The sequence below is a fragment of the Lactuca virosa genome, chromosome 4 (genome assembly GCF_052849685.1).
Source record: "Lactuca virosa cultivar CGN04683 chromosome 4, Lactuca_virosa_CGN04683_v6, whole genome shotgun sequence".
NCBI classification, from domain to species: domain Eukaryota; kingdom Viridiplantae; phylum Streptophyta; class Magnoliopsida; order Asterales; family Asteraceae; genus Lactuca; species Lactuca virosa.
The window spans coordinates 421,924,031-421,938,658 of record NC_136429.1 but is presented as its reverse complement, the minus strand read 5'-3'; the positions used below and the strand labels follow the sequence as shown (position 1 = coordinate 421,938,658).

The 14,628-nt window shown below is 31.4% G+C and overlaps 1 protein-coding gene across 1 annotated transcript; it reads right to left on the bottom strand.

Moving 5' to 3' along the window:
* Window positions 1-3,657: 3,657 nt before the first annotated feature.
* Window positions 3,658-8,571, bottom strand: LOC145108996 (ALG6, ALG8 glycosyltransferase family). The gene is made up of 7 exons (XM_079046092.1): window positions 8,362-8,571; window positions 6,757-7,194; window positions 6,268-6,448; window positions 5,794-5,901; window positions 5,485-5,646; window positions 4,969-5,221; window positions 3,658-4,189 (listed from the first exon to the last, which is right to left on the bottom strand). The coding sequence occupies exons 2-7, from the start codon at window positions 7,152-7,154 to the stop codon at window positions 3,744-3,746; spliced, it is 1,548 nt and encodes a 515-aa protein (XP_078902218.1). The 5' UTR covers window positions 7,155-7,194; window positions 8,362-8,571; the 3' UTR covers window positions 3,658-3,743.
* Between the last annotated feature and the right edge of the window lie 6,057 nt (window positions 8,572-14,628).

Here is a 14,628-nt window from a genome sequence, read left to right as displayed (position 1 = left end):
CGAACATGTTATATATATACAAAGGGCTTCTAGCCCAGTGGTATCTGGTGGTGCCCTTCCTCTTTGAGGTCGAGGGTTCAAGTCTCGTCGTGGACATAGATGGAATTAGGTGTTAGTTTAGGAGTAGAGTATATATTTGTATTTGCCGGTTCAAAAAAAAGATCCTAAACCCAGACACCATTTACAAATGATCCATAATCAAACAATTTCAATCTAAAAAACATAAAGTCTAAGAAATTCATTCCTAAGTCGACTTTCTCCTGTCCACACATCCTTCCATAGTCTAGTAGAAGATCCATTGTCCACTTTTTCATAAATAAAGAATGCAACATAATATTTTTCTTCATGAAGTTATTTAATCAGTCTGATAATCTGATAATTTTAGAACAAACACCATGTGTTTTGTACCCGTTTTCAATTCTGCAAAAACCTCCACCGTCACCATGAATAGTTGACACAATTTTAACCCACAATGAAGATCCAATACTAAGAAACTTTCACCGCCATTATTTGCAAAAATGTCTGATTAAGTGCATGTTTGGAATTCTTGTCAAACTTTTTATTGAATTTTTGGAAAAGCCATGAATTCCTAAAAAGATAGTGTTTGCCAAACACTTTTTTAATTTGTTGGCTTTTTGCAAAACCAATAAGTTAATAAGTCATTTTAAAAAATACTCACACACTCCCACTAAAAACAAACAAGCTTCCAAGACAAATATAACCTTTATCTTTAGTAGCTAAACCTTTCTCCCATCTTTTCCATATAACTTTTACATCTTCATCTCCCTAAAAGAATTTACACCAAGTTTTCCATCATACTACGAAGTTTAAGATGGACTTTGAAAATATTCATATAAAAACCCCTAGGCTTCCCGGAACATACTTCAAGAGGGTGGTATTACCAAAGGATTTTAACCTTCTATTGACTTCAATAGAGTAGTATGATCAAAGGGTTTTAATCTTCTGTTTATAAATTTTACTTTTGAATATGTCAGTCATATCATTCTAGCCTTCCACACGAGGTATATTAGATCTGACTGGCAACCCAAAATAAATAAAAGGAAGCTTCATTGGGAAACAGCTTGTAATGATAGCCAAACTTTCGACTTCAACCTATTTAACCCCCAATCGTATAAAAATTCCAAATCTATAATTAATTTTCAATTTAAAAGTTAAATAAACCACCTCAACACTCGAAACATATTTCTTACATTCCATTCAGAGCATTCACCAATAAAAAGAACATTATATGCATAAAAGAAGTGATAAATCTGAAATTTATGGATACGAACATGAGCATCATAAAAAATCCTATTTGTCAAAGCATCTTCAATAATAATACAAAGACCTTCCTTATCCAAAATAAAAAGAATAGACAAAAGTGGATTACCATGCCATAAGTCTCTTCCTAACTTAAACTCGAAGGTAGGACTTCCATTAATTAGACAGAAGCACGAGAAGAAAAAAGGCACACTCTGATCCAATCTTCCATTTATGATAGAACCCAAAAAAATGATAAGATCCAAATATTTTTAACTTAATGAATCATAAGTTTTTTCGAAGTCGGACTTGAAAACCACAAAAAAAAAAAAAAAAAATCTTCGCTTTGTATCAATAAGTCACTTTATTAACCATTAAAGGATCATAAAAAATATAGCAACCTTTAACAACCGAATATTTCTCAATACTCACCCTGCTTCCCACTGATTTCGCCAATCTATTAACTAAAATCTTAGAAGTAATTGTGTACAATCCACTCAAGCTGATTACAAACAAAGGAATCGAGACTTTGGGAATGAGATTAAACGAAACATTACACGTAGTCGGAATATGATTTGTGTCATGGAATTGCATCATATATATATATATATATATATATATATATATATATATATATATATATATATATATATATATATATATATATATATATATATACCATGCCATTTCCATGGCTGCTATAATACTACCTAACAACATTTAAAAAAATAAATAAATAAATAAACGTCGGGACTTGAGCCTTGTCATTACCACACAACCACATTCCATCTTTAATTTGTTGTGGAGTAAAAATAGAGTGAACATAAGAGATTGGTCTGAAACTAACACCTTGATTCCAAGCCAAAAAAAAATTGTCTTAAAAGTACAAAACCATATTATTCACGTGAACCAGATTCATAATTCGTTCATTGTCGATCAAGAGACCTCGAATAAACAACTAACAACATTTTTTATTGATCATCTCGTTATAAATTTTGAATTTTCCACCTCTTCTATATCACATTGTATTTTTATTTTTTTTGGGTTTTTATGCCAAATCTCACGCTTCCAAGTGTTCCATATACGCTAAAGGTTTGGTAAAACAATATGATTATTAATCTCCTCTTCAATTAGCAATAGACGTGTCAATTTTACTAGTGATTTCACTCATTTTCTTCGATGTCACCTTTCAAATCTTGTTTTCTTACTTCTCAAATTTGAATTCCAAACTTTAATGTTGGATTTAAGGATGGAAATGGGGCGGGGATGGGCAGGGGTTGACCATCCATATCCTGATCCCCATCACCAACGGATGTCCCATCCATATCCTGATCCCCATCACCAACGGATGTGAAGAATCGAATGCCTCCTATTTAGATTTTGAGTTTTTCCTTGGCCCATCCTCAATATTTCAACATAATAAACTCAACTTGCACTATATATATATATATATATATATATATATATATATATATATATATATATATATATATATATATATATATTTCAAGCTTAATAAGCGATCAAACCCAAAGGTCATAATCAGATTATTTTTATATCAATCATAATGTTTAACAAATAACAAAAATGAAAAGTGACGATTTGGTATACAGACCGTTGAACGAAGTGACAATTGACAAACTCTTGGAATTAGGAACATAATTTGATATACCTGGTACTGATTTTTGTAGGGAATACTTGTCCCTGATTGGGGTGGATCAAACGGGTTCCCCACCGAATCGGGTGAAATTTTCATGTCTAGTTGGATTTTAAAGCTTTAATTTTATCTTTGAAGACATTCATTTTGTTTTCCAACTTCTCTATTTTCGGTCTGACAATCAATAACAATCTCTTCAAAAACTTTCATCCTCATACAAGAATGTTACATCTTAATTAAAAGGGATAGACTCGTAATCCAACATCTCATTTTTAAGAATAATCAGACTATGTTTGGCCACTTTCTATTTTGGAGATGATTATAGCCCTTTATGTCAAAATGGTAACGTGGTGACAAATGACACCTCTATAACTGATTTGATTGATCCTCCAACACTTCCTCCTACTAGATCATTACGAACTCATACTCGTTTCTCTTATCTTAAGGACGATCATTGTAACATGGTTGTGAATTCAAACATGCATTCTTAATGTCGATATCCTTTGTTTGGTTTTGTTTAATGAAGTGAATAAATCAGTGTAATGACATGATGTTATGAATGATGAATTAAGGACCTTAGAATTGAATAACACTTGGAAGATTGTTCCACTTTCCATTGACTGAAAAGTTTAGGTTGCAAATAGGTATTTAAAAGAGGAAAAGGTTCTTCTTATGTTGCGCTACTTCTGTATGCCAACAAAATCATAATCATTGCAAGAAATAAATGTGGTTAAATGGTCTTTGAGTAAAAGTTTAAGAGATTATATATTAGAATAATAATCAAAAAGTCAATAGTAATTAAAAACTAAAATGGAAAATACAAATATCAAATCCTCTTCTTTTGGACTTCAACTAGCAACTGCCTTGACAAAATCCATTGCTTTCGATTGGAATAAACAGCAATGAAAACAAACTGTGAGAAGCAAAGAAGCATGATGATGGCTTCAAAGAGGAAAGGGTATTTCTTGGGTGGGTTTACTTTCAGATAAATTACGTGAAGAACAAGCGACAAGAGAAGAAGACAAACAATCAGAAATGATACAAAAAAAATAGGTTTTTGTGTGTTGGGTTTGGGTTTGGGTTTAGGTTTTCCATAGTGAATGAAGATGAAGATGCCATAAAGAGCGATATATGGGAGAAGTAATTTATCACGAAGTAAAAGAGGAAACATAGAGAATAAGGCGAATTGTGTTAGCCATTGAAAAAGGAAAGGCTCTTCTACTGCTAACAGGCTTGCTGGCAACACTGCCAAAAGAATTGACTTCTCGTGTACTGTAATTAATATAAAATCATCCTTCAAAAATTATTATAATATTATATCCATATTTGATCAATTTCAATATGCAATTTATATTTATCATACATAATATGAATTATGCTGTCTTTTGAGATTTTTAAGATAAAAAAAAAAAAAAAATGCAACATATAGAAAACACGCTTTTACATCATTTTATCGATTTTGTTGGTTCAGTTTAACTATTTCCTGTAGTGTAGTGAGTAAACAATTATACTTTTTTTGAAATTTCAAGAAAACCATTGAAATATTTTTGCCATTATTGTGATTTAACCATTATACTTTTGCTATGAAACACAACGTATTCTCAAGTCACTAGATTAATAATTTTTATAATTATTATAATAAAGTTATGTGGCTAAATCTAAAAAATTAATAGTTCCTTGGTTAAATCAATAAAATGGTGAAAGTACGTTATGCTTTTTCTGTATTTTGACATGATATTTTCTTAAACAAGACAAGAAATAAAAAATAAAAAAAAGGTTTAATCACTACTAAAAATTAGTTAAGTTGAGTAGCTAAAATGATATAATGGTGTATTTTCCACTTAAAAACAAGGTGATTTGACTTTTATATCTCCATCATGATTCTCTCTCTCTCTCTCTCTCTCTCTCTCTCTCTCTCTCTCGGATTAAAAAGAGGGTATAAAAGTCAAATCATCTTAATTTTAAGTGCATGGATCAAAAACCTCTCAAATTTGGCTTAAAAAACAGGTTTACAGATTGATAAAATAAATATGGAATGATGAGATACATACCTTGAAATGAGAAGAAATAGAAGGAGAAAGCAGAATTAAGAAGTCCATAGAGGAAACCTCGTTTACTTGGTGCCTTTATTTGTAGAAACATGGAAGGAAGACATGAAGAAAGAGTGATTGTAAGACTTAACAGCTTCAGTGATTGTGTTGTAAATAATTGTTTCCACTTAATCAGGACTGAAGTTGTGCACCAAAAATTAGCCACATAGTCTTCATATATTCCCCTCTCAAAAGGCGCCAAACGTGACACAACCTATATATAAATACAAAATATATATATCTCAATGTCACAATTTCAAAAACTCATCAACATTGTACTTTAAACTATTTTCTTATTAAAGCGAATTATAGCATTGAACTTTCACTTTTTTCTTATTAGGACACAGTTAAGTACAATTTTTGTAATAGAATGCTATAACAAATACATCAATGGAAGTACATTAACATTAACATTACTATTTCTTGCATTTAACTCAAAAAAGAAAAAAGAAAAAAGAAAAAAGAAAACAGATGTACCTCAAAAATTGCAACTTTGGAGTGAATATATGGCCACCAAATAAGAGCAAATGTTCCTATAACAACTATGCCCAATTTCACAACCTCCAAAACTGGATTTTTACACCTTAAACTTTTTCCCAATAAATAGCTGAAAAATGCAGGAGCAAAATAAGCACTCATCTGCACAAACATCCAAAACATAACTCAGTATATGTATTATGTAATAAACCTAAATAAAAATTGGGGCAAAAATCTAATAAAAGAAACTAGATGGGCTGTTTTGTAAATTGGGAAAAGTTGGGTGTTAGAAGAAGAAGAAGAAGAAACCTGTTTGTGGTTGAGAGCAAGAGTGAAGAAGAATGAAGCAACAAGATCTTTGTCACAAAGTAAAGCTGCAACAGCTCCAATGGTAAGTCCTAAGCTTATGCAGTTATACTGAAATCATAAAAAAATATAAATATATTTTACAGGTTTTAGAATGTAAATAGAAAGTTTTAGGGTTAAATGCAAGAAATAGCAAATATTTATTATAACATAATCCTACTTTCATTCTTTCCAATTACAGCATTGTTTTGAAAATTGAAATAATCAACCCAATTATAGCAATGTCATCAAAATACAAAAGATTTTTCACATCTATAATAAGAAAAATCAAAACCCAAAGTACAACGCCAAAATCAGGTAGATTTTTCAAAGTGCAATAATGCATCCTTAATAAGGAAAAAATTGGAAGTTCAATGTTGTAATAGAAAGAAATATATGTTGATATTTATAGCATTTAGACCAATATCTAATACATGCCTGAAAATGACCATGATCAATAAGGATGAGGCATGGGTTAAGTAGAATCATTGCAACATGCCATGGTAAGTTACTTTTATACCCTTTTGATTGGCTTGCATAGACTATAATAAACCATAGAACTGCAGGAAAGAATATGAGGACATCAGAGGTTAAAACTGTCCACCTCATTAGCAGTTTTCTGCAGAAAGAACATAGAAAAGAAAAGAAGTTGGAAATTTGTTGGTAATGTTTTTTTCAGTTAGATATCAATATAGGGTGTGTTTGGTTCGCAGTAATTGGAATCAGAGATTCCATTCCATGGCTTGTTTAGCTGCCAAATGAATGGAATTCAATTCCAACTGAACCCTTTAAATCCCTTCAATCCTTCCAAAAACATTCTACAAAGTACAAACCAAACAACCCCTAATATGTATATGCTAACATATTGAAATATTTGTAAATTTAAATAGTGTAAAAGAAAAACACAAAAGATGAAAAACAACTAACCCAATATAAGATTCATGGCCACGTGAGGAATAAAGTGAAACCGAATCTGGATGGAAGAATCTTAGAAAAATCCCATGAACATAACTTTGATAAGCAGTAAGTGGTGGATAATCAAGTCCCCAATAAGTAAGATCATTACAAGTGCTGTTGTGATACCATTCATTGACAGGTAAATTGGTTGTGATCTCCATCCAATGTCTTTGTGCTTCAAAATCTCCATATTTTGGTGAATCACCAGCTCCAGAATATGGATGCATAGATACAGCAACTCGAACAAGAATTGAAAATAGACTAATGCAAATGAATGGACCAGATATACCCTTGTCCATTAACCACAACCAATCACTATTGTTGTCAACCTCTTCTTTTATTCCCTTTTTTACCCTTGACTTTTCCATTTCTTTGAGTATTACACAATACTGAACTTGGTGATGAAAACTACAAATGAGATAATGTTAAAAAATAAATTATACAGAATGAAAATTACATTCTGTTTGGTTCCCTGTTGCACAATTATGAACATTGCAGTTTCACATATACATCTAAACGATTGAAGTAAATCCAAAGCAGTAAAGGATTGAAGAAAATCACAAAGAAGCTGACTGGGTTAACTTCTGACTTAGTTAACTTGTGAGTAAAACTTATTGTTTAATTTTGCATCTGATTGACTGTATAAAATAACTATATGACCCTCAAACATGAATGTTATATTAATGTAGAGCACATCCATTCCATCAATCCAAGTACATAGCATTCTATCAGCATCAAATAGCAAACCTTGTTGGGTTCAAATAGAGATTAAAACAAAAGTGCAGAAAAGATAAAAGAAAGGGAAGCAACTAAGAGGGTGGGTGTGTACACAAACAAAGAACTTTATTGATATAACCCAACAACATTTTACATCAGGTTTGCATATATATATATATATATATATATATATATATATATATATATATATATATATATATATATATATATATATATATATATATATATATATACACTTCCCCTTAAGCTAAACTTGATCCATTCCAACCTTTTCTTTAACAAATTGAAGACACCAACTTATAGGGGTTTATACTTCAACACCAATTATGAAATAGCTATGGAGAGCATCATACACCATACAATCATACATCATACGTAATACTGAAACCTTTTTCCTTTTGTCTCTGTAAAAAGGAGGTTCACACTTTTCAAACAAAAAAAAAATCATAGAAAGTTATGGTTTTACTTAAGGCACATCAACGTGTCTTTTGTCATCTCTATCTCTTTTGTATCTATTTTGTGTTATACTCTGTTTATATAAATATAGCATCCAAACAGCAGAATAATTCTGAGAAATCACGGATGGGAGAATAAGAGTGAATGAAACAAAGGAAAAAAAGGTTCTTCAACGGATTTAAAACAATAATAATCACAAAGTCATACACATGTAACCATGTCAACTGATTTCAGAAAAAAAAAATCGAATTTCAATCACGTGGTCTGATTTCATAATCACAAATTCGGATTTCATACACAATCATTTGATTTCATACATAGCACCTACAAATCCTTCTCAAGTCTCAACTGATTTCAGAGAAAAAAAAGAAGAAAGCGTACCTGCGCAGCTGTGGAGGTCGCCGCCGGCAGTTGCAAATGAGGTGTCACCGGTCGAAGGAAGCGCAGGTGCAGTCGTCAATTTTTGTCGAAGGTAGCGCAACTGAAGATGAATGGTGATCTCACTTTTTTCTTTTAGGGCGAAGGGCATAAAACAGCGAGGGGTAATTTCTTTTTGGTTCAGCCGCTATATTTCGATGGACCGTTAAGTGCAAAACAAACAGCCAAGGTGTTTGGGATTATTTTTAGCTTTCAAAAGTTCTTTTTGCAAAATGCTTTTGATAAAAGAAGTTTTTTAAAGACAAAACTGTACAAATGGTCCTGTGGTATGTCGAAAAATGTCACTTTGGTCCAAAAAGGTTTGGACTAGCGCCAGTGGTCCAAAACTTTCATTTTGTTGCGTCTTTGGTCCAATCTGTTCTGATTATTTTCAAAATGACGGATCTACCCCTGTCAATATGATTTTCTCTTTTTTCTTATTTGTTTTTCTGATTTTCTAATTTTAAAAAAAAAAACAAAAAACAAAAATAAAAATAAATCTCTCTCTAAAACAAGAAAATAAATCTCTCTCTCTCTCTCTCTCTCTCTCTCTCTCTCTCTCTCTCTCTCTCTCTCACCAATGTTGGAAAAAAAACCTCACCATCTTGCCTCCTTTTTCCTCCCTCTCACTGAATTATTGTCAAGGATCGAAGAGGGAATCAAGGGCAGTCAAGGGCTACCACCCTCGACCACCCACTGCCACCGTGACCCACCACCATCAAACATCCCCTGACCTCTAATCTATTTCCCCTCCTTTTTTTCTGAATTGAGAAAACCACCAATGAAGGTGGAGACTTTCCGGCAAGGAAGACAACCCGCAGCCATAGATTTCGGCCACCACCGGGCCCCTCTCCACACCCATTCACTTTCTCCGTCGATTCCGACCCGATACATAGTAACCGGAGCCGCTGGAACGGACTCCGACCACCACAGTAGATCGTTGTCGCCTTGTTGCTCATCGCCGATTCCGACCAGAAGGGCGTAGGGCACTTCAAATTAACCACTTCGTTTTGCAAGGCGAAGAACAACAACACACCCATGAACGTCGTCCCTGCATCCAACGCCACCGATTAGAAAAAACCATATCAAATTTCTATACAAACCTCCGGAACCAAAGATTCGCTCAGGTCCGATGACTCCCCAAATCACAAAAGTATCAAATGTAACTTTGAATTTGGGGGATGTCCATGGAATTTCGGGATGAAGCCCCGCGAGATTCAACGTCCCTACAACTAGGGTTCCGACGAGCTGAGTTGTGAACATGCATCGAGGCGGGATCATCATGTGGTGTCAAGAGGTTGGTGGTGTCCGATGGGATTCCACAGCAGCGGCGACGAAGGGCGGCAATGGCAGCCCTGCTGCTTTTGCTTTCCTGTTCTGACGAGTTTGACGAGAGAGAGAGAGAGATAGAGAGAGGTGGGGTGGGGTTTGGTGGGTTATTAGCTGTATATTTTTTTTTAATTTTTTTTAATCTGAAAATCAGAAAAGCAAATAAGAAAAAAAGAAAATCATATTAATAGGGGCAAATGCGTCATTTTGAAAAAAGACATAATAGAGTGGACCAAAAACGCAACAAAGTGAAAGTTTTGGACACCTGGTGCTAGTCCAAACTTTTTTGGACCAAAGTGACAATTTTGAGCAAACCACGGGGACTATTTGTGCAGTTTAGTCTTTTTTAAATTATGTTTGGATTAGCAGGGGAAAAAATGATATTTAATGTTGTTGAGTGGGAGAGTGTTTAATGATTGATAAGTTTAAGGGTATTAATGTAATTTACTTTCTATTTGTTTCAAAAGTTACAAAAAAGTCATGTTTCCATGACTTTTCAAAGAGGAGGATTTTGTTCTTTACCAAAAGTTATTTCAAAAGATCTTTTATAACTTCCCAAATAACTTTTAGATTTTTTTGACTTTTCCTAAAAGTAAAAAGTCTAAAAGTTGTTTAAAAAGCAATGTCAAACACCCTCTTAATACCCCGTTCCGAGTTCAACCGAGAGAAAATAAAAGAAAAAGTGAAAGAAAATTAAAAGAAATCGATGTTTTTAAAAGTTTCATTAAAAAGGAGGAAGCGGAAGAAAATGAAATTATCATTTTTCCTCCTAACTTTCTTTTTGATTTGAAAAGATTTGAAGCAAATAATAAAATGTTTAATTTTCCTTTCACTTCTTTTCAATTTTTGGGAACACGAAACACAATTTTTTTTTCCATTTTCATTCTCTTCTTTTCTCTCATTGCTTTCTTTTCTCTTCTTTGCTTTTCTCAGCTACAACTTGAGAACTAAATGTAAGGGTAATAGGGTATATTGTTAAATTCGTAAAGATAGATTGTGAAATAAGCAACTTTTTAGTTGTAACCAACTTATGAAAAATGTTACCTATAAGCTATTTTTTAAAAACTTATCATCCAAACACTACTTTTGTTGGTTTATACCACTAAGTCAAAAACCTCCTTAAATAAGTTTAGCCAAACATTCTCTTAGTATATAGAGAAAATTACAAAAATGGTCCATGTGGTATGGCATAATAGACAACTATAATCTCGGTCCTTATGCTATTTCAACTTCAATAAAATGAACAGACTCGGTCCTTATGCTATTTCAAGATTACATAAACGATTCGTCCAACACACGCTATCAAACGAATACCGTTAACTTTCTATAAAATGACATTTTTACCCTTTATTTTTTTCTTTTTCATTTTTTTTTTGTATTTTATAAGTATTTCCTCTAAATTGTAAGGACCATTATATGGAAAATCTACAGAAAAGTCCCAAACTTTTGGGAAAAGTTTCAATAAAATCTTAAAAGTTTTTTTTTAATAGAAAAGTCCCGATTATTTAACATTTTGCGCAAACTAACGAAAAAATCATTTTTATATTTGAACAACAAGAGTTTGTTATTAGTATGATTAGTTATTACAATTACATATCAAGTTTGTTCACTTAAGAGGTGATATGGTTTTTGTTTAGGTATTGTTTTAAATTCCACTACACATGGGATGTTTCCGTGAAACTTTGGATTTAAGGAGTTTCTATTTCCCATAAAAAAAAATCTTCTATTTCATTTACATTTTGTAAGATTTGGAAACTAGACTCAAATCCGAAAGTATTTGCTAAAAATGCTCTTTTTTAGGTTGTTTCTTTATGGAGTTTTGGAATATTTGTTTATAAATTTCTAATAATACATGTTCCTTGTTAAAAGAAAACAATTGCCTTTAACAACTCACTTTAACTCCGTTTGCTCCATTTCACCAACTTAAAGAAGGTTTTCCACCGATCCGGAATTGCTGCTCTAAACCGGCATGTGACCACAAAAGTTTTGGCTTATTGTGAAATTTATAATATACTTTAATTTTGTAAATCCATTCAATTATAACATCAAATTTTGTTTTTTTTACTTATAACATTCAAAATTTTTGCTTATTAAGACATTGTACTTTGAAAATCCACTCAAATATAATGTTATATATATATATATATATATATATATATATATATATATATATATATATATATACGGAAGGGTTATTTGGAAAATAAAAAAACCATAAAAATGCATAAAAAAAATACTTAGAGATCACAAAACCTTTTTTTGAATTTTTTTTGAAAAAATCGCAGCTTTCTAGACAAATTCGCTGAAAAAAAATTTTGAAAAAAAAATTATATAAAAAAATGATTTTTTATTTTTTTCAGCGAATTTTAAGAAAAAACTGCAATTATTTATAAAAAAAATCAAAAAAAAAGTTTTGTGATCTCTAAATATTTTTTTATGCATTTTTATGATTTTTAGGGTTTTTTGTTTTCCATAGAACCTAAACCTATATATATATATATATATATATATATATATATATATATATATATATATATATAGACAAATTCACTGAAAAAAAATTTGAAAAAAAAATTATATAAAAAAAATTGATTTTTTAATTTTTTTTTTTCAACAAATTTTAAGAAAAAACTGCGATTATTTATAAAAAAAAATTCAAAAAAAAGTTTTGTGATCTCTAAATATTTTTTTATGCATTTTTATGATTTTTAGGGTTTTTTGTTTTCCATACAACCTAAACCTATATATATATATATATATATATATATATATATATATATATATATATATATATATATATATATATATATATATATATATTGTGTGTGTGCTTGTAAGAACCAATGAGAATTTTGGAAATAATTAAATCATTAATAAATAATAGAAGGGTATAAGAGTAATCTACATTATAATTAATTATGGTAAAATAAATCAAAATCAATTAATATCCCATTAATTTAGGTTATCAGTTTCACAAATCTATAACACCACCATCGATCCCCTCTCTTTCTTTGAAAATTGTCTAGAACCACCATCATCTTGGCTTTCAACGTCCAGAACCACCATTATCGTAATCACTATTTAACTATTCAGTGCGTACTCGATCCAAATCGCAGCTGCAAAATCAGTTCGTTTAAATCACAACATAAACAGTCAAAATCGAAGTGAAATAAGCAAAGCAATTAGTTTCTTAAAAACTCAGTCCGTTAAATCGATTTCCAAGGCTTGAAGCTTAAGGTTTCATCATCGTTGAAGGTATGTATTTTGAGTATTTTCTTTCCATAATTTTTTTTAGAAATTTATTATGAAATCATATTAGTTAATATTAATTTCAGCAAAGAAATTTCTATTTTTTGCACACATAGCTTCAGATTCAGAAGGCATTTGCTTTTGCTCGCCAATTGTTTGTTAAAATGTTTGAATCAAATATTTCGCTCATTCAAGTATTTATACGCATTTGAAAATCAGCCAATGTAGTTTTGTTAATATGATTTGGTGTTGGTCTAATGAGGTTTTTATTTTCTCTATTTTGACTTTGTTTATGATTAGTTATTCCATAAACATGATGATTTGATTTGATTTCTTTGAATTAATTTCATACTTTTTAATAAAATTCAGAACCATTCTGGGAGAATATTTACAGTATCATTCTTACAGATTAAAGTTAGGACAATTGGATAATGCACAGAAGGTGTTAGATAGAATGCATAAGAGATGTTTCAAGCCAAATTCTCGGTAATTGACTAATTCCATATTTAAAACATAGTTTCTAGTAATTTTAGACATGGATTCTGTAATATTCTATGTATTCTGTCATATTCTATGTATTTCATGTATTCTGTCAAAATGTATTTTATGTATTATGTCATATTCTATATATTATGCCATATTCTGCGAGAATGTATTCTGTCATATAACATATATTCTGTCAGAATTACTAGTAACATATATTTTATGTAATATTTATTCTCATAGATTGAACAGGCCTTAGCTTTCATATAAGAAACTCAGTATAGAATAAAATGTGTGATAAATCATTTAAATTGAATCTTCCCACTTAATCGTTTTCGTTCCATAGTTGTTTAGGAAAATCGAATGGATGAATGTTTGAGTGTGTACACAAAATAGTTGATTGTTTGACATTAAAAAGTAAATTGAGTGGTTGCATCTTATTTTATAGTTTTATTCTGATCAAATTTACATACAAAGGTTCAATATCTCTCATATTCTATCAGAATTGGTTGTATTGTGTACTTAAAAATAAATTACACTTCTTTATTGTCTATCATATTCTATCAGAATTTATAGTTTTATTCTTTTATGCACATAATTATTAATACTATTGATGACGATGAGTGGAAAAACCGTCGTCAGACATCCTGACCTTTAAAACTCCTACAACTTATGGCGGTTGTTTGCAGTTCAGTCGATCCGTTTCAACTTCTTCTGCCCACGATTTCATCTCTACCCACGATTGTGTTCATGCCGGTAACAACTGAATAACCGTCTGAGGATTTTGAGCCGTCAAATCTTGCTCAGATGTCATGCTCACCGCATAAACTCGTTGTTTACAGGTTTTCGGCGGTTCATTTTCTCCCCACTTTCTGTACAATCGTCCATTCTCCCTCCGCCGTTCTCTTCAACTCCTCCCCACGTTCGGTCCCTTATCTCACAAACTGTCACCCCCACCACCATCTCCCCGTTCCCTTCTTGTATAAATAGCAAAGGAAACTGATGTATATCGAGCTGCGTTTATGGGTTTGTATTCCGAACTAACGCGACATATCAATTTCCCTGCCTCGGCGACTCACCATATAGTCTTGCTATTGCCATAATTGCTCAATAAAATCAAGATAAGGCCTTAATCTACACTAGATGTTTGATATATTTGGTTTTTTTAAC

Bases quoted from the DNA above. Each gene is read 5' to 3' on its own strand.
- LOC145108996 (XM_079046092.1), bottom strand. From the start codon at position 7,154: ATGGAAAAGTCAAGGGTAAAAAAGGGAATAAAAGAAGAGGTTGACAAC. The intron at 6,449-6,756 runs GTTAGTTGTTTT...TTCTTTCTGCAG, and splicing joins GGCCATGAATCTTATATTGG to AAAACTGCTAATGAGGTGGA. The intron at 5,647-5,793 runs GTTTCTTCTTCT...ATGTTTGTGCAG, and splicing joins TTGCTCTCAACCACAAACAG to ATGAGTGCTTATTTTGCTCC.